This window comes from Pelodiscus sinensis, chromosome 3, assembly GCF_049634645.1.
Source record: "Pelodiscus sinensis isolate JC-2024 chromosome 3, ASM4963464v1, whole genome shotgun sequence".
Classification (NCBI taxonomy): Eukaryota; Metazoa; Chordata; order Testudines; family Trionychidae; genus Pelodiscus; species Pelodiscus sinensis.
In genome coordinates this window covers 94,192,378-94,212,856 of record NC_134713.1, presented here as the reverse complement: position 1 = coordinate 94,212,856, position 20,479 = coordinate 94,192,378, and the positions used below count along the sequence as shown (strand labels likewise).

General features: G+C 41.2%; 1 protein-coding gene across 1 annotated transcript in view; it reads left to right on the top strand.

Moving 5' to 3' along the window:
* Positions 1-19,801, top strand: part of MOXD1 (monooxygenase DBH like 1) — a 71,959-nt gene extending 52,158 nt beyond the window's left edge. Inside the window, exons 8-12 of the mRNA XM_006127288.4 lie at positions 1,465-1,656; positions 7,765-7,824; positions 10,928-11,070; positions 14,827-14,995; positions 19,324-19,801. Of these exons, the coding sequence (XP_006127350.2) occupies positions 1,465-1,656; positions 7,765-7,824; positions 10,928-11,070; positions 14,827-14,995; positions 19,324-19,494 (735 nt within the window). The 3' untranslated portion in view covers positions 19,495-19,801. The remainder of the gene's footprint in view (positions 1-1,464; positions 1,657-7,764; positions 7,825-10,927; positions 11,071-14,826; positions 14,996-19,323) is intronic.
* The last annotated feature ends 678 nt before the right edge of the window (positions 19,802-20,479 follow it).

Below are 20,479 nucleotides of genomic sequence, written 5' to 3'. Positions count from 1 at the left end.
ACTATTAGGTTTCAGTCTCATTCTTAATTTGTGATAGCATTTTTAAATTCTTGGGAAGAATAGCAAATATTGGTTAAAGTCACTTGAGCAAAGACATTTGCCACTTACTAAGCACTATAACTTTGGATCTTTTTGGATATTAGTACCTCCTTTTGGAACAATAGACATTTTAGTATTTTTAAAATTGTTCTCTCAGTGCTAAGACTCTTCTATGACAGTCTTCTTGAGATCTTCTTGAGAGACTCTTCTTGAGATCACAGTATTCAATAGACCGGTATTATGTAATGAAGTATTATATAAAATACTACATTATTTTATACATTTAAAATATAATACTAGATAAAGATTCTATAATATAACATTTTACTCCACAGAGCAAAGACATCATTGTCTAGAAAGCTAACCAAGGAGAACTGTGGACAGAGATTAACTAAGATCTATGCAAAAGCCGAAGTTTCCATATATTTATGTCACAGTCTAAAAAACAGTGTTAGACCAATCAGTCAATGAAGATTGTTAAAATTCATATCCTGAGTATTAAATTGTACAGTCTTGATTGCCTTAAAAGACTTCTAATGTAATTTTGGGGAGAGGATTCTATTCCACTTTATATTATTGAGATAAGGTATGAAATCCATGACTAAGGTACTAAGTAATACTCTCATTGATATTTTGTCCTATTTAGTTTGGGACAGGTTTGAATGTTCAATTAATTTAAGCTAGGTTTGGGTTTAAGGCCAAACTAAAGCTAGGATTTGAGTATGCAGGTGACTATACTAAGATGTTGGTGGTGTTGGTTGTTGTAGCAAAATTTCAGCCTAAAATCTAAAAGATCATCTGTTCTTGTGAGGTTCTGGGGTACAAGGCCATGTGTGAAACAAATCTGGAAAACATGTGCTTTCCAGCTTTGAATCTAACTATAAATCAGAACCACAGGGTAAGGTTGAATCTGGATTTGAAACATGCACACCACTTGGAATGTGAGGATGCAATTTCACCTGTAGTTGGGCAGAAGACTATCTTAAGTAGTAAATCCAAACTTTCATCTTAAAAGTTTGCATGTGCTTTCTAGTAATGTAGTAACTTTATGCTCAATTACACTGAAAATCATTTGTCACAATAAAAGATACACTCATATGCAGCAGCAGCTTGTAGCCATGAAATGTACTTACCATTTTAAAAACTGTATTTTTAAAGGTCAGATTCTATTGGCTGTGTTCAGGGTATGTAGCATGCCAATTAATTTTAATGAGAGCTATATGTGCATACCAAAGCATAATAAATAGCTCTAAAATAATTGTTTTTATTATACAATGGCAATTCCATTTTCTATTGGTTTTTTAGGTTTGCTTTTTCTGTATATTGCATACTGCTTTTATTACTGTAAACTGAAGAAGCCTAAAGTTCATTTATATTCAACTACAGTATTTACTTTTTGTGATGCACTGATTTCCCTCTTGTCAGGCCTTGGATGCTGAGAGGCCAAGTGGGATTCAAGTGTTTGCTGTTCTTCTTCATGCCCATCTTGCTGGCAGAGCCATCAGGATGCGTCACTTCCGCAAGAGTGAAGAACTGAAGCTGCTTGCTTATGATGATGAGTTTGACTTCAATTTCCAGGAGTTTCAGTACTTACAGGAAGAAAGAACCATCTTGCCTGTATGAATCTCTTACATTTCCCTCTCACCATAATTTGGGAGCCACAGTGATTAATATTTTGTTCATAGGACTAATTTTGTATTTGGTTTCCACAAACACTTGAGCAAATGGGTTTTACTATCACAAAAGTTTGTGAAAAGCAAATTTTAAACTCCCACGTGTGAGTGCTTGTATGATTTTTTTTTTTTTTTTTTTTTTTTTTTTTGTACATTCATACAATCAGAAAAAAGAAACAATGCCATCTGGCTTTTCTGACCAATTGTAACTAACACAGCACCTCTTGAATATCAAGTGTTTGCAAAGAGCTATTTATGATCAACCTTACACACAGGAAACCAGTCAACTAAGTCTTTCCTTTCTTTTAAAATTTTTATTTGTTGCTAACGGGGAAAAACTTCATTACTTCATCATGCTGTGCATTGACCTTCGTTGAGTAACTGAATCTCCTTGGGGCAAGAAATCATAATGTCTTATTTTCACTCTGAGGCACTTAGTGCACTCTTGAGCACTGTAAAATAAATAATAATATAATGCACAATTTAAAAAAATACAAAAATCATTAACACTTTTAAAATAACAAATTCAATAAAATCATCATGTATTTGCAGGATCTTTCGAAAAAACACCCTGTTTTTGAAAGAACCACGTCTAGAATGCGGTTTTACTTTCGAAATGGTGCTTGTTCAAAAGAGAGCCATTACGTGATTATGCAAATACCTACTTCATTTGCACTTTCAAAGTGCTTCATTTACATCCCTCTGCTGACAGGGGTGTAGTCTAGACGTAGCCTAGCTGAGGCCACATCAGTGCCAAATAGAGCAGGACAATAACCTTTGTTATTGCCAACATTCCTGATAATACATCTCAGAATGACAATAGCTTGTTTGGCAGCTTGTTGAAGTAAGAAGTCCTCCAGCTTGACAATAAATGTATTTATTTCAAAATAAATGCCTGCTGTGTAGACACGGACTAAGTTATTTTGAAATAACACTAGTTATTTTGAAATAATGTTGCTGTGTAGATGTACCCTATGAAGAAGTTCTTTCAATACGTTAGGAGGAAGAGAAAGATGAAGGGAAGGTAGATCTACTTATAGTAGGGAAGGAGCAGTAATAATGAATGGTATCAAGAAAGCTGAGGAATTAAATTCCTATTTTGATTCAGTCTTCACTAAAATGTTAGTTCAGTAATTTTATCTCGGTCACATTTTCCTAGTCTGCTTATAAAAATCTCATGTGAGACTGTATCAAAAGCCTTAGTAAAATCTAGATATATCACAGTACCTATTTCCTACCATTGGCTATTCAGCGAATAACCCTGTCAAAGAAAGAAATTGGGTTGGTTTGGCGTGAATTGCTTTTGACAAATCCCTGCTGGTTATTCTTGATAACTTCTTATCCTCTAGGTATGTACTAATCAATTGTTTAGTAATTTATTCCAGCATCTTTCAAGGTATCAAAATTAGGGTGAGGTTGTTGGGGGTTTTTTAAGTTAGGTACTATATTTGCCCTCCTCCAGTCTTCTGGGACATCAGACATCTTCCTCAGCTTTCTTGATGCCATCCATTATTATCGCTCCTTCCCTACTACGATTAGATCTACCTTCCCTTCATCTTTCTCTTCCTCCTAATGTATTGAAAGAACTTCTTCATAGGGTACATCTACACAGCAACATTTTTATTTCAAAATAACTTAGTCTGCATCTACAGGCATTTATTTTGAAATGTTGAAATACTGTCAAGCTGCAGGACTTCTTACTCCAACTCATGTAACCCTCATTGTACAAGGAGTAAGGGAAGTCAGATGAAGTGTGCTGTATTTTGAAATAAGTGCTCTGTAGATGCTCACAATTTCAAAATAAGCTATTTCAAAATAAGCTACACAGTTGATGTAGCTCAATTTGCGTAGCTTATTTCAAGTTAAACCCTGCTGTGTAGACACACCTGATTCCTGTCTTTTATTTCCTTTGCAAGGTGTATAACTAATTTTGTGCCTTAGCTTTTCTGATTTTGTTCCTACATGCTTATGCTATACTTTTGTACTCTTTCTTAAGAATTTGTCCATCTTTCCACTTTTTATAATATTTTTTTTGTTTTCAGGTCATTAATGAGATCCTCATAAAGCCATACTGACCTCTTACTATTCTTCCTATCTCTTCTTACCAGATGGCTTGCAGTTGTGTTTTTAATATTGTCTCTTTGAGAAACTGACAATTTACCTGCACTGCTTTTTCCCTTACATTTTCTTCTCATGAAACTTTATCTACCAGATCTCTTAGTTTGTCTAATTGTTTGAAGTCAGTTCTCTTTGTTCTGCAGCTCTCCCTCTTTCCTTTCCTTAGCACGATGACATTTATCATTTCCTGATTACTGTCACCCACCTTGCCTTCCACTTTCTGGCTTGCTACCAATTCTTCCTTATTGGTCAGAATCAAGTCTAAAATGGCTGTTCTCCTTATTGCTTTCTCTATTCTGTGGAATAAAAAGTTCTCCCCAATACAGTCTAAGAATGTATTGGGAATACTGTACTGTGTTTTTGCCTAATTACTTTTTCAGCAGATGTCTGGGTAGTTTAAGTCCCCATTACTACCAGGTCTTGTGTTCTGGACATTTTCGTTGTTTGTTCTAAATACCTCATCCACCACCTTCCTGATTTGTTGACCTATATCAGATCCCTACCATGATATCACCCCTGTTTTTTACCCCTTAACTCCGAGACGCTCTACCTCCGTGGTCACCAACCAGTAGATCGTGAGCTACCAGTAGATCTCAGGAGCTCTAAGAGTAGCTCTTGAGCCCTCTCTGAACTGTGCACCTGCGCAGTACATTTACATTAGATTTCCTTATTTGAGGAGCAGCTACTCACTGAGCAACAACACAGGTGAGTAGCTGCGAGGAATGGTGGGAGCTGGGAGGTCGGGAGGGCTGAAACACCACAGCCAGCTGACTGTGGCTTTCACAGCTGGGCTAGGCGCAACCTCCTTGGGCTGAGCGCAGGGCAGCCGGGCTGGAGGGAAGAGAAGCAGCTGCCTGGCCAGCTGGCCATGTCGCTCAGCCAGGGTGCACCACACTCCATGTGGGCTGGCGCAGAGGAGAAGCTGCCTGGCCAGCTGGCTGTGGTGTTCAGCCCAGAGTAGGCTGAACTGTGGTCCAGCTGATTGGGCGGCTTCCCCTCTGCGCCTGCCCACGCGGAGCTTGGTGGCACCCTGGCTGAGCACCATGGCCAGCTGGCCAGGCAGCCGCTTTTCTTTGCTCCAGCCCGGCTGCCCTGCGGTCAGTCCGGAGGGAGCGCGGGTCGGAAGCTTCCCTCCATAGCTGGTGTAGGGAATTCCCTGCCCCCAACCTTGTTCCCTCTCCTCTGCCCCAAACTTGTCCCCCGCCCTCCTGGCTCCCCGTTGCCCCCCCCCCCCCCCGACCCCGCAGCAGAAACCTGCCCCCTCCCCTGCAGAAACTTGTCCCCCCAGCACCCTGCCCCCCCTGCAGAAACCAGTTCCTTCTGCCACCCTGTCTCCTACTACAGAAACTTGTCCCCCCTCAGCACCCTGTCCCCTGCTGCAGAAACCTGTCCTGGCACCCTGCCCCCTCTCCTCTGCCCCCACTGGCACCCTCTTCCCTGCTCCAGAATCCACTAGCACTCCTCCCCAGTACTGTGTCCCCTGCTCCCAAATGACTTTTCTATGGGTCAGTGACCCCTGACTCAAGGCAGGTTCCCTGCCATTCTCATAAATAAAGACAATGCAGAAACTTTTTGTGTTTAACATAGTATTCTATTTAAAAATGAAGCCTGGCCAACAAACCCCCATTGGGGCCAAGCCCCCATCTGGCCACAACCACTCCTGCACTCCCCCCTCCCCAGACCCTAGATCTGAGCCTATCAAACACTGGAACCTCATGCCCTCAGCCCCTCACATACCCCAACCCAAATTCCTGCACCCTCACATCCGCAAGCCTGTGGCTTGCTTAGTATCCCAACACTGCCCAGCCTGGAGCCCCCTCCCCGAGTCAGTGTCCCCTTCTCCACCTCCTCCTGCATCCAGATTTCCTCCCAGAGCTTGCACCTCTCACCCCTTCCCACACCCAAATCCCTCATTCCCACCCCAGAGCCTACACATTCTGTCTCAACACAGCAAGGGTCCAGATAGACTGCAGGAGTTTTTCAGGATTCTGGAGATATCCCAGATAAACTCTTCTGCATCCAAAAAGGTGGCTTCCAAAAGAAGGGGTTTTTTTCTGACATTTGGTCCAGTGTAGATAGGCCAAATGTTGGAAAAACCTCTTCCTACAGAAGAATAAAAAAAATAAAATAAGCAGCAGTATAAGGATTGGGGATAGCAAGTGATGGAGAGGAGAAGAATAGAGAGAGCAGGGCTTCAAGGAAGGGGTGGGGCTTCAAGGAAGGGGCGGGGCAGTAGATCTTGGCTTGTTCTGTCATTTAAAAAGTGATCTTGGGTGTAAAAAGTTTGGAGACCACTGCTCTACCTGGTCTGCCTCCCACCTCCCTCTGGACCTAAGAACATGCATGTGTGTGTGTCTGTGTTTCTCTCTCTCTCTCTCTGTGTATGTATACACACACACCTATAGCTATATCTTCAAGTCAGAATATAATTAAGATAATGATTGCTCCTAGAACCAGTGAGTCTACTTTATTCATTTCACAGCTATTTATAGGATTTAATTACAAGGCTATAAAGGTGTACACACTATCAGAACAACATAGAAAAAGGAAAATTCAGAACTTCTGGTAGGTAATCTAACCATTTCAAGGGAGATTAAATCAGAAGATAAGGGCCAAATAACTCAGCTATCCTTATGCAAATAAGTGTAAAAATCCACAGAATTGATATGCTCTGAAATTACCCCCAAAGTATCATATTTCTATTTCTGTCTCGTTCTCTACTTCCACTTATAGGGAAAGTTGTGAGCTTTTTGTTAATGTTGTTGTTTAAATCATTAAGGAGAAAATAGGAATTTTCTAAACCCTACCCAGCCTGTTCAGTTTCCCCCCTGAAGAGGGAGTAGTCGGTTATTTGTGGCTAACAAAATACACCTTTTTTATGTGGTAAGCCTAGTCCCTGTGGCATTGCATTCTTCAGATCTTTCAGTCACAAATTATGACTAATTCGCAAAGGGCAGTGGCTGCAGCCACTCTGGCACCATCTCTCTTAAGGCGTAAAAATTATTTCTCAGAAAAAGTAGGCTTTTGTCTTTTTGGTAATCATAAACAACTCAGTCAATAAATAAACAAGCACGTGTAAGAGCCCTTGACTCCACTAATTAAAGGTCAAACAGGAATTGCCCACAACACTAATACAAATGTGTTCAGTCAGTACTTCTGCATCTCTCAGAAATCCAGTGTTATAATTTCTGATCCATATTGTTTTACATAGGTGCATGTAGACTGTATTTGATTTGGAACAGAAGATTAGTTTATCTGTGAGCTATTGCTTATTATTTAAAAAACACTGTAGAACAATTTAATTGCCATAAAAGGGAATAATTAATTCAATATATTAAAAACAGAAAATGTGCAACCGTCTACAAATAAATTTGTCAATCCATTTCAGTCATGACTCACCACACTTCCTACCATATCAAGTTTGAGGATCTCTTGAGGATAGACTGCCAAGCATCGCAAATATTATGGTGCTTTTATTATGTGGAAATCTTTTCCTTATTCACATGGGTAGTTTCATTTAAACTGAGAGGATTACCCCAAGCAAAATATCTGTACTCATAGGTTGTAAGGATTTTGGATGCCAGAAACAGATTTTCATATATGTTAGGGTCTTGAGTCAGATTGGAGCTTTTGAGTGCTACTGCTGTACAGAAAATGGACTAGGTTTTTAGCTGGTGTAAATTGACATGCATTCATTTAAGTCAATGGAGCTACACTAATTTACCCTTACTGGGAATAATGAATAATGAATTAACTAAACCATCAAAGTTTTAGTCTGGGCTAATGTACTCATCCTCTGTTCCTTCTAAGATTCAAATCATTGGACTCCAGTGTTTTGATCATTATTTGTTAAACATTTGCAATAGTAAATCATCACCTGAACCAAATGTTGTTAAACTTCAGAACTGTGAATTTCTTATATTTTGTGTTTCAGGGGGATAATTTAATCACAGAATGTCGCTACAACACTACAAATCGAACACGTATGACATGGGTAAGGAAGCATTCAAATGAGTTGACACTGAAGGCATATATCTTTGAAATAAATACATAAATGATATACTCTTATTTGGAAGGGAAAAAATGATATTGCAAAGAGTAAAGCATTATTAGGTGAAAGCACCAAAGCTGCTTATGGATTTATGTAGAGATTAATATATGTCATTATCTAATTGTAATTGTATAGCATGCAAGTAAGGCATCAGGCTTCCCTTTTGAAGTTTGATTTCTTATGTGACAATGCTTATTCTGGCTCTCTTTTATTCCTCATTAACATAAAAACATTGTTGCCTATACTAAATCTATCCCCAGGAAAAACTTCCATATTTCAACACAGTTGGATGATATTTACATGCATTTGTCTCCTTCACATAATATAAAAGTATGAAGTTTGGGGGATTGACATACTGTATTACTAGGTTGAGCAGTAAATGTAGAATCAAAATATGTGATCCTATCTAACAAATCTGTTTAGTGCTTGAAAACTTGTGTGCTCATAACTGTGCTTAATTAAAGTGAGTCAAATTCTGGAATCCTTACTTAGTTTGTCCTCAGACAAAAAAACCATTGATTTCATCTGAATGATTTCCCCTAATTAAGAGACCAAATAAGGACTGCAAAACCAGAGTCTGACTCATAGTAATTAGACAATTAAATGTGTGTCATGCCCCTCTTGTGCTTTATGAAAACTGGCTTATGAATGTGAACATATAGCTCGAGGACACTTTAGAAAAATAACTCATGCAACATATTGATTTTAAAGTTATAGTCTGCTGGATGTATATATCCTATTTTTGTGTATGTATCATTCTTTTATTTATGTGAAGTTAGAAATATGAAGCATGAATCTGGTTTTAATTCTAAATGTGCTAATGAAGTCCATTAGGGATAATTTAGGATCTTAATGATTCGGTACTTAAGCCTAAAGCCTATGTAAGCCCAAATGGAGGTTGGTCTGAGAAAGACATGTGGCCAGGCCACCTGATGCTGAAATCCATTTTGGATCTTGTACTTTTGCACTCGAGGTGAGAAAAGTTTGCACTGAGCACAAAGAATTCCCACCTTGGGCAAAAGGAACATGAGCGGGGAGAACTGAACAATAGGGGAGTTGCCAGACGCTGGAAGATGCCCCCCCCCTTACAGCCTAAGACACCCTCTGGAAACATCTAAGCTCTTGTCCCTGCTGTTTGTTGCCACAAAACTACATTTTGTCAATAAAACAGCGAGAGCATTTACAGTGTGGATTCTGCCGTCTGTTTTGTCCAGAGAACTGGCTTCTCACAATGCCTACCCTTAATGGCTGTGCTCAGTGTTTTGTGATCTCTGCTGTCCTGCTGGGATGTGACCCTCCCCTTTCAAAGCTCTGGAAAGTATGTGACAGCTGAGTGAGGAATGCTCCTATCTGTTCTATTCTGCTAGGAACACAGCAGCAGGCAGACTGCTACTGTGGCAGGAGGAGTGCCGAGATGGCTGTGCTGCTTTGACATTCCTCAGCACACAGAGCTTATAGAGCAGCTCTGCCTTCCCACAACACTGCACTGTGGGATATTCACTCACATTCCTTCGCTTTATCTGTCAACAGAGTGCTTCCTCTTTGTAAAATTTTACACAGAATAAGATGGATTTGTCTGGGGTTTTGGTCCTTTTTTGATGGCTGGTTTCCTGGGTGCAGGGTCTTCATAACTGAGCCCTCCCATGATGAGCTGGTTCAGTGACTGTGTTGCTCTACAGGGGAGGGGGAACTCCAACTGTGCTTTGGCTGGGAGAGACTCTAGAGTTTCTGGCCAAGCAGGACAGTGTTGTGGGGCACCCCAGAGGACTGGATGGCAAGCATCAGTGGCATGATCAGCACATCAGAGGACAACCCCAAGAGGATTTCTGTGATCTAACTCCTCATAGTATGTATCTATGTTTAGGCACTACATAATTTTTATATTTTGATTCTGTGTTTACTCTTCAACCTAGTAATAAAGTATCATCCTAGTGCATCCTGGCTCATACTGTTTTAGGAAGTAGCCTGTCAGCTCCTATCTTTTACAGTGTCCACATTTGCATTCTCATTTCAGCAGTATGAAGTAGGTGTTCTCCCTCATTGCCTAGAATTCCGATCCATACATAGTTCATGGCTGGCTTAATCATGATCTCTTGTACACATTGCTTTTAGTCTATGTGCAGGGGTCGGCATCATTCAGTTGCATAAGTGACACTTGAGAAAATTACCATGCTTAATGATAGACTTAGGGAAGGAGTTATGTCATTCAATCTTTCAAAATATTACCATGGACCTCAAAATTTTTCCCACAGACACTTGGTAGATTTGGTCATTGTCCAAGTGCTGTACTAGAACTATAGTTCCACTGGCTTGGCATTTTGGTGAGCAAAACAAGTCTGACTTACATGCCAATGAGTTAGTACTGTAAATGTCTCAGTTGGAGCACAGTCTGGTCCCATTGCCCTCCCATATTTCATCATCCTTAGTGCTAGTGAGTCTCCTCCATGATTACATGTCAGGTGAGGTTGATGCTTCAGTGTATTGTCTTCAACGGTTTCTTCACATTCTCTTCATTTCCCATAAAACTGCTGCCAATGTCTAATGATTTCCCCGTCTTCCAGTAGAAGTGGTGTACAATAGGAAAGGCAAGTCATGGACAGGTATTAAAATAGAGTTACTCTTGAATCAACCTCATTGCCAACTGCTTCTTCCTGCTGTAACCGAGACCATAGTACCCCAGTGTGAATTTACTCCATCTTCCTTTTACTCACTTTGGAAAATAGTGTCAAAATAAGGGTTCATGAAAGAGTATGAAGGTGTAAAATAGCAGGAAGGTTATTCTGACTTCACTGTCTGTAACAAACTGGTATCTGCTTTTGCTAACATTTATTTTTATATCTGATAATAATGTTAAGTGGGCTTTTAATACATTTTGTTATGAAGAAATTACTGATTTTTGTTCCTTGATAACTGAATATGCAGAATAACCTTGCCATACTGGTCAATATTTTTTCATATACAGTTCACTAGCTCACATATTAATTATCATCACTGTCTTTATATGAGAAATCATACACTTATATTGCTAAAACGTCTTCATCTACAGGGTGGTCTGAGTACCAGAAATGAAATGTGCCTGTCTTACCTACTGTACTACCCAAGGATCAATCTTACCCGATGTGCAAGTATTCCAGACATAATGGAGCAACTCCATTTTATTGGAGTGAAGGAAATATATAGACCAGTCAGGTAAGCAGAGGAAATATAAGTGAGTGTGCACCTAGTATTTATTCATTCATTCATTCAGATCTGTGAGATCATTGCATAGTTACACCATATGATTATCTGAACCCCTTGTAATAACATAGTATGTTGCCTCAACTAATATCACTGGCATGACTTGAATTAAACACAAGAAATGCTACTAATTGTTTCCAGCATCTGATATCTCATAATTGTTGCACTTTTAAGATATGCTTAGAGTAGAAAAAATGGCACATTGCTGACCATGCTTGTCAGTCATGAGGCACCTCCTTCACTGGTATTGAAAAAAGGTTTGATGGGTAGTGTAGACAGAGCAACATCATTTTCAGTGTCATTACAACAAAAGTCTGAAGGAACCATGCTGCACTTAATTCTATGGTAAAATGAGTTACTACTAGCAGGTAAAATGTTTTCAACACTAGTTCCTGAGAAGCTGTTGAAGGTCACCTTTTGCTAATAAATGTTTAAAAAAAAAAAAAAAAAAAAAAAAAAAGGTTGTTATAGTGTTCATGGACCCTAATGTTAGGCATTGGGAACCTAATTAATCTCTGATTAAATTAAAAGTCAGTTGACCTGAAGTCAGTTGAATTACACTGAATTAGGCCCTAGAACTGCTGCTTGCATTCAAAAGCTAAAAATAATTTGGAAATAATGATCAAAAAAGGGTGATAGGACAGGAGCATGGTGAGAGCAAGGGATTAAATAGAGATGGAAGGAGCTGTGGAGGGAAGGTAGAGACTCAGGAGAGAAGGACAATTGCAAGTAGCAAGAGGAAGTACAGGGGAAGCAGTAATGAAAAGGCTAGAAAAGAGATCAGAGGTAGCAGGAAGAGAATGAAACAAGACAGCAAATGAAAGGGGTAGAAACAGTAACAAAAAAAATTATTCCAGTAGAAAAAGTGCCTCTTGTAAGACATAGCCAAGAGGACTGTCTCTAAAGCCATGTCTCCACTTGCCATGCCAGAGATCGATCTTTTGCTATCATTTGCTCCCGTTGACTTCCCACTGGGGAGATGGCACCAAGCTCAGCTTAAAGTACGTAGACTCCAGCTACATTATTTATATAGCTGAGTTGCGTGCCTTAAGCCGATCTTCTGGGTCTAGAATAGACCTGGCCTAAAACAGCCCACTCGCATATTAGGAAGTTTAGGCGCAAGAGGAGGAAACAAATCAAGTGATGTATGATACAATATTCCAAGACTCTTGGCTTTTGTCATTGGTGTGCATTGTTTCTCTTCAAACCATTTCTGAAATGAAACTTGTGTGGGTGTGTGCTGAATATATTGTGCCTTGATTTATGAAAATGTACACTTAGGGTACGTCTACACAAGCCACCTGTTATTTTGAAATATTTTTCGAAATAATGGATATGCTATTTCAACCATCCTGGTAAACCTCATTGCACGTGGGATAAGGGATGGCTTGAAATAGCATGTTATTTCAAAATTTGGTGCATTGTAGACTCACCAAATTTCAAATAAGCTATTTTGAAATAGTTTCGAAATAAGAGGCACAATTTGCGTAGCTCAAATTGTGTATCTTATTTTGAGGTTAGGCTGCTGTTTTGATGCACCCTTTGTGTTGTGAAACAAAAGTATTTGTAGGTAAAAAAAGAAAAGTTTTTAGTAACGTTTTCCCTAAGCAACGCTTTGTTACTGTTATGTACACCACTACACTCCAGCTAACTAAGGGTGCATCTGCACAGCACCCTAAACTAGAAATAAGATATGCAATTTGTGCTACACAAATTGCATATCTTATTTCAAATCTATTTCAAAATTGCTTATTTTGAAATTTGGTGCATCTACACAGCGCCAAATTTTGAAATAACAAGCTGTTTTGAGCCATCCCTTATCCCTCGTGCAATGAGGTTTACCAGGATGGTGAAATAGTGCGCTGTTATTTAAAAAAATATTTGAAAATGCACACTTAGGGTACAGCAACACTGCCTGGCTATTTTGGGATACCAGGAATATCCTGAAATAGCTTCCCCACACTTACAAAAGCTGCCCGTTATTTCAAAATAACAGGCAGCTTGTGCAGACACAGGGTAACTATTTCAGGATACCTCCAGTATCCCGGAATAGTTGTGCAAGGTAGATGTACCCTATGGGAACAACTAAATGCCCCTTTGTTCAGTGACAGTGGAAACAATGGAAAATTATCACTAGACTACACTGCATGCAAAACTGGGCAGTGACTGAACCATGCAGCTCAGAATTTCCTAGATGTCTGTTAACAAATGTAGAGACATAGAATTAAGTTGTTAGAACTGTGTGATTTTAGTGTGGGATGAGAAGCAGCAGAAACTTCAGAAAAGTAGCTAAAAGCTGAGGAGACAGGGAGAACAATTACTGTAATCATAGCTCTGAGAAAAAGGCTAGAAAGTTTTTTGGGTAGAGTGTTGGCTGAAAAGAACTTGTAACAGTGAGCATAGAAACTATTTCCTGATGTTTGATTCCTGTTCTGTTCAGGGGTCCAGGCCTCTACATATATTCTTTGTAAATAAACAAGGTTTTAACTAAGGATGTTAAGAGGCCGTTAATTGGCTAATTGTGTACACAATTAGTTGATAAAGGGAAGTGCTCATTCCCCGCTCATGCTGGGTCCAGGAGCTACCCCACTGCTACTCTGCAGTTTAAGTGTAGTAGGAGGCAAGTGTGCAGTCAGCCCGGCTCCTTTTACATTTAAACTGCAGAGCTGCAATGAGGGTAGGTTCCAGATCTGGCGCAAGCTGGGACTAAGCAAGCCCAGCTCAGTCCCAGCTCGCACTGGCTCCGGGACCACTGCGGCTCTGCACTTTAAACATGGTAAGAGCTGGGTCGGCTCTTACAACGTTTAACATGCAGAGTCACAGCGGGGCTAGCTCCTGGACTCTGCTGGGCTTGCCCCTTTACTAAGCACTGCTGAGGAATACTGTATCCAATTCTGGGCGAGGGGAGGGACAAACTGGAAAGAGTCCAGCGGAGAGTAGAAAAATGATAAAAGGTTAGAAAACCTGATCTGTGAGGCAAGGTTAAAAAAAAACTGGGCATGTTTAGACTTGAGAAAAGAAGAGAGGGGTTTGGGGAACTGAGAACAGTCTTCAGATATGTCAAAAGCTATTATAAAAAGCATGGTGAATAGTTGATCTCTCTGTGCACTGAAGGTAGGTCAAGAAGTAATGGGCTTAATTTGCAGCATGGGAGATTTAGGCTAGATTTAAAAAAAAACATTTTTCTGACTGTATGGTTAGATAAGCTTTCAAATAGGTTTCCAATGGAGGCTGTGAAAATAGTATGGATAAATACCTGTCAGAGATGGTCTAGGTTTACTTGATCCTGCCTCAGTTCAGGGGGACTGGACTTGACCTCTTGAGGTCCTTGCCATCCCTACAATTCTATGATGTTATGATTTCAGCAAGTGTGTGATGTGAAGAGTAAAAAGTAAGTGTGTGTGTGTGTGTGTGTGTGTGTGTGTGTGTGTGTGTGTGTGTGTGTGTGTGTGTGTGTGTGTGTGTGTGTGTGTGATGACATTGCTGAAAGAGGGGAGAGCTAAGGTTGCATAGGGAAACCTAGTTGAGTGTTTTCTGGTTTTCAAATCTTTTGCAGGGGGAAGATATCCCAGATAGCAACCATATTTCTGTGCTAAGAGAGTTTTCTACCGTTAGAAATAAATTGAGTTTGTCTTTGTGAGAAGGGGATTGTATATACCTTTGTTTATGAATGTTAATGACTTAATGAGGGATTTTTCTTTTGTTCAGAACATGGCCTTTCATTATCAAAAGTCCAAAACAATATAAAAATCTCTCTTTCATGGATGCGATGAACAAGTTTAAATGGTCCAGATCAGAGGGTCTCTCCTACAATGAGCTTGTTCTGAGACTGCCAGTGAATGTGAGATGCTCAAAAACTGACAGTGCAGAATGGTCGGTAAGTTTATTCTTGCATTAGCTGTCCAAGGGCTATTGAAGAAGTAACAATACTATGAATATAATGGGATTTTTTTTTGAGGGACTCAAATGGGAGTTATTGTTCTTGAATTGATGGAAAACAAGTAGTTGATTATATGTCTTTCCTTCGCTTCTCATGGCTGTTAGAAAATCAGTTGGAAAAAGGTTGGAAAAAGTTGATACATATTATTGATATTTTCCTCTGATGTGAGCACTGACAGGGTAAATCTGTAAAATTAGGACTCCACCTAACACATGGGATTGGTAATAGAGTGAGGAGCTTTTCATCACCTTTGGGTCAAAGGTCATGGAGACTACATCTCTGACCATAGGAGTTGATCTAGTTCAGGGGTGGACTGGCCAGGCGGGATACCGGGAATTTCCCAGTGGGCCATCAACCGAAGTGCCGTGTGACGGGGTGATATGGCCCCACACTCGTGGCCAGACCAGTGTGGACATGAAGCTGCGGCAGCAAGAAGTGTTGGATGCACTGGAGCAAGCGGTGTCCACCGCGGCTGGGAGTAAAGGGGTCAGGGCGGGCATGCTGGAACTCCCGAACACTGCCACAGGGGGCGGGCCGGACATGGGGAAACGTCTGGATGCCACGTTAAGGGGTGGGGCAGGGTGTGATGCAACGCTTGGACGCCACTGCAAGGAGCGGGGCGAAGAGAAAGTGGGCCCTTCAAAAGAGGCTCACTGTGCCAGTGCGCAGTGGGAGGAGGGAAGGAGGAAGGTGAACAGGAGAGGAGTGAGCCAGGAACCAGGTATTCGGGGAGGGGCTGAGAGGAAGACCTGGCAGTAAGACGCCAGGAGGGGGAAATGGAGGGAAAGGAAGTAGCCCAGATTGGGGCCGGGAACAGAGGCCTGCAGACTGGCGAGTTGAGGGCTACAGCCCCGCCAGTCAGGACAGAGACAAAGGGTCCCTGTAGCCTTAGGGTCCTGGGCTGAGGCTTGGAGAGAGGGAGGGCCCGAGCCTCCCTTTCCCACCGAGGACTCCCTCCCCATTGAAACCAGATTCCCCATCACAGTTGGCACAAGTGGCCGTTAATGCCAGGGGTATCCAGAAGCCCGAAAGAGGGGTCCCATCCCTGCCGGTCTGACCGGATCGGGACCCCGGAGGGAGGGCGAGAGTAAAGAGGTAGTCCGGAAGACGTCCCAGGCAAGGGCTTGGGGACCTGTGACCCCCTTACAGGCTGGCTGGTGGCTGCTGGAGGAGGAGGCGGATAAACATGGCAAGCCGCTCCTGGGGCTGGGAAAGGGGGAGGAGCATGCAAGGGTGATGTCATGGGGAGGGCTATTCTCAACCCATTTCCTGGGCCTATTGTGATTGCCAGTTTGCTCCTGGTCTAGTTCACTGACCAGGTGCATTGGTAGGCCAAGGAAAGGAAATTCATGTTTGCCAATTGCCATATTTCGCCTGTGTCTGGTTTTAGGATTTCATCCTCCAAGGATGTTTCTCTCTGAGCACTAAATTCACTTTGAAATGTAAAGTAAAAAGTAATCCTCCACTGAGTTAACAGCAGCTCTTAATGTCCTACCACCTTTTATCAGTCCCTCTGTGAGAAAAGGAATAGCATAGCTGCTGACCATGCATTGACAAAGCACTATTTGAACACCCAGTGTATCATCAGGGGAGGAAATACTGTAATGCATAGCTCACTCCATTGTAAACAGCTTCAGGGATCAATTATCCTCTATCTGAACTCTGCTGAGCATGAAAGAAAAGGCATCATGGAGCCAGTTGTGGCTATTTGATTCTGGGCTGTCCCGTCTGGCCATGAGTTAAAGCAGCCCAGATGCAATTGTTTGGTTGATAATATGATCTGTAGGCACACAGATGCCAGTGGTGGAGTGGCAAAGCAGTGTTTCTTACCCCATCCTTGAATAGCAATGAGTTCCACTGGTTAACTGTGCAGTATGTAAAAAAGTACTTCCTCTTGTTTGTATTAAACCTGCTGCATATTAATTTCATTGACCTCTGGTTTTTTATATAGTGGGAAAATGTAAATAACTTCTCTGTTCACTTTTTCCACACCATTCTCCTTCTACGATATCCCCCTTAGTCGTCTCTTTTCTAATTTTTGTTAGTCTCTCTCCTCATATGAAGAGCCCTTATTTTTTTAGTCTCTTCTCATATGAAATCCATTCCATACCCTTGATCATAGAAATGTAGGACTGCAAGGCTACATCTACACTACACAGTTATTTCGGAATAAGCTAGTCCAGAATAGTTATTCCAAAATAGTTTATTTCGAAATAGAACATCTACACTGCAGAGAAGCCTCAAAATTAGTCTGAGACAGGCTTCCTTAATGTAGATGTGCTATCTTGATTTAGAGCCCCAGGAGGAATAACTTAGAATGGCTCTGTTGAGGGGTTATTTCAAAATAGAAGAAGTAGAGCATCTACACACACCTTGTTTCGCAATAGCTATTTCAGAATAGGCGTTATTCATCACAGAATAAGGTTTACAGAAGTTGGAATAATTTTGAAATAATTCCACGAGGCATACAGATAGTGCGGAATGGCTTGCTAGTTCGAACTATCTAGCCCGTGCTGCGTGTAGCCGCGCGGCACGGGGTTCGAACAAGCCGGCATTTAAAAATGGCGCCGGCTGGCTTATGCAAATGAAGCCCGGGAAATTCAAATCCCGGGCTTCATTTGCAAGTGCGGTATGCCTACATTACCCCGCTAGTTCGAACTAGCGGGGTAGTGTAGACATACCCTTATTTATCTCCAATATATTCATGTTTGTTTTCCATTCAAATTGTTGTTTATCTTAATGTGGAGCCTACTACAAGAAACACAACAATCAGAGTGCACACCATTCCCCACTCTCATGTCAAAACGGGCAAATGGGGATTGTGGGAGTTGCATCACAATGGCATTGAGGTCACAAGGAGTACTCTCTGAAGATTATTTTCCATCATCATTATTGTGAGCAGCAGTCCCCTCCATTCCACTCTTTGAGGGTGGATGTGCAGAGGACACTGCAAGCGTGGACAGCATGAAACCTGCTGCTTCTGAAGAACCGTGAGCCAGGCACTTAAACCCCAGTTATAAGTGCTGCTACTAATCCACAAAGCCCACACTCAGATGCCCCCTAACTCTACAGGTGCCTAAACTCACTTTGTGTCTAAAATGTTTGCTGTGAAAGTTCCCTCAGTACCTCACTTTCTGCCTCTGGGTAGGCACAGCTGCCTCACTCAAGGTGTGTAGATTGTCCATCAGAGCCCCAGTGTAATCCATGAATCAGTGAAAGATAGACATCCTTCTGCCTGTTGGGCCCAATCCAGTAGGCATGCTCAGAGGCTATCTAGTGCCTTCCAAATAGGTGGTATGTGGAGGGAGGAGTACAGGAGGGGTTTTGGTAAAAGAGGCCCTTTCTCATCAGAGGGAGATGCCCAATTCAAGTGCTCCCTCTGCCCCATGAGAAAGGATTTAAACTGGAATCTCTCACCTCTCAGTGTATGTTTACACTACAGAGTGTTTTTTCAGGAAAACGGCCATTTTTCCAAAAAAAGTCAGTTACGTCCACTCTGCAGTTGCATTCTTTAGAAAGAAAATTGAAAGAACAAAGGGGTTTTTCCGGCATTGGTAATTCTCTTTCTACGAGGAAGAAGCCTTTTTCCAAAAGAGCTCTTTCGGAAAAAGGTGTGTGGGGATGGGGAAGAGAGAGTTCTTTTGGAAGAAGAGGAAAGAGGAAAAAGCACAGGTGCCCTGGTGGCTACTCAGTCCATAGTAATCATAGTTTAAATGCGAGAGAGTCCATTCAGTGTGGACGCTATCTTTCTAAAAAGCAGATCGCTTTTTCGATGTGCTTTGGCAGTGTGGAATCTCTCTTTCAGAAGTTTTTTCAGAAGATCTCTTCTGGAAAAGCTTCTTCCGAAAGAAGCCTGCAGTCTAGATGTAGCCTCAGTGAGTGCTTTAACCATTGGGCTAGAGAGAGAGAGAGAGAATCATTCTTTCTCTGGCCCAATTAAGTTCTTCCACTTTAATTACATATTAAACAGGAGTGATTGAAAAAGACCTATACCAGAATATCCTCACTTCCAGACCTTCTGTGAGGAGTTGCTCTTAATAAACTGATTGCAATGCATCTATGCTGATTTACACCAGCTGAGAATTTGATCCGGAACATAGTGGTCTGTTGATTTTTGACAGCTACAGAGGAAGGGCCACTACAGTACCACAGTGTAAATGTTACATGCTAACAGTTTGTGATGCAAACATTGGACTAATAAAATAAAAACTACTTACCTTATATGAGAGAAAATCTGATCATTTTCAATTATTTTTTAACTGTAGATGCAAGGCATGACAGCTATACCTCCTGAAATTGAGAGACCATACAGAACAGAGCCAGAAATATGTACCTCAGAGTCATCTTCCTATTTACATGGCAGTTTATTGCTTAACCTGCTGTTCATTGCATGTGTTGTACTCAGTACCCTCAGGAACAGTTGGCCCTTTGTATAATAATGCAGTTGTTTTCGTGTATGTTCTGTATGTCATGCACTGTTGCTATTGTAGATTTATTTTTTTATATATTAAAAAAACTAAATTTATTAGTTCAAAATAAAATGTTTACTTCTTCTGAAAACACTGTTTATTTTGTTTTCGATGTATAGTATGTATAAAGAACACTGCTATGTTATAATATCAAAATAGTTTCCCTTACAGTTTTGTAACAGCTTATCCTGGCACTTCACACAATGTTTCTAGAAACAGTTCTGTATCCAGATAAAATTAATAAATGAAAATTTAAGTATTTCACTTTAATCAACATGGAATGTGCTGTTTATTTTGTCTTCATTCTTGAGACATGTAAATTATGAAGACTACTAATTGAAGGCTTGATCCTGCAAACATTTATATACCTGAGTAACTATACACACGTTGGGGTGGCTCTCTCCTCACTGCAGTAAAATTCGCGAGAGCTGTTGGGGAAGTAATTTCTGCAGGAAATCCTATGCGCACTCTCTCCTTCATAGTCCCTTTGAGGGGAGATAAGGGTGCAGGGTTTCTCCTCCAAGGGAAATGGTGCAGGGCAGTACCCCAAAGATCATTGTAGAGGCCAAAACTATCCACGCAGAGAGACTTTGTCTTTGCATGGGCTCTAGCACAGGAACTCTGCCCCCCAGCTTCCAGACAATGGAGTGTAGCTTTTCCTCTGAGGTGTGTTGTTTGTAATGCATGCCAGGTAATGCTGGAACAGTGATAGGGTCCTCTAATTTCTGAGCCTTTAGAGGAGAATGATGGCCCGATACTAGAAGTGTCAATTCAAGACTCGGTAGGTAGACTGGGGTTTATTTTCCTACTCTGCTTGCTGTATGTTTAGGCAAATGACTTAGGGGGATTTTCAAAGGCATTTAATTTCACTGGAAGATGTGTGCCTGACCTTCTTAGGCACTTTTAAAAATCCCATTGGGTACTGTGAACTCACAGGGGGGATGGTCCAACA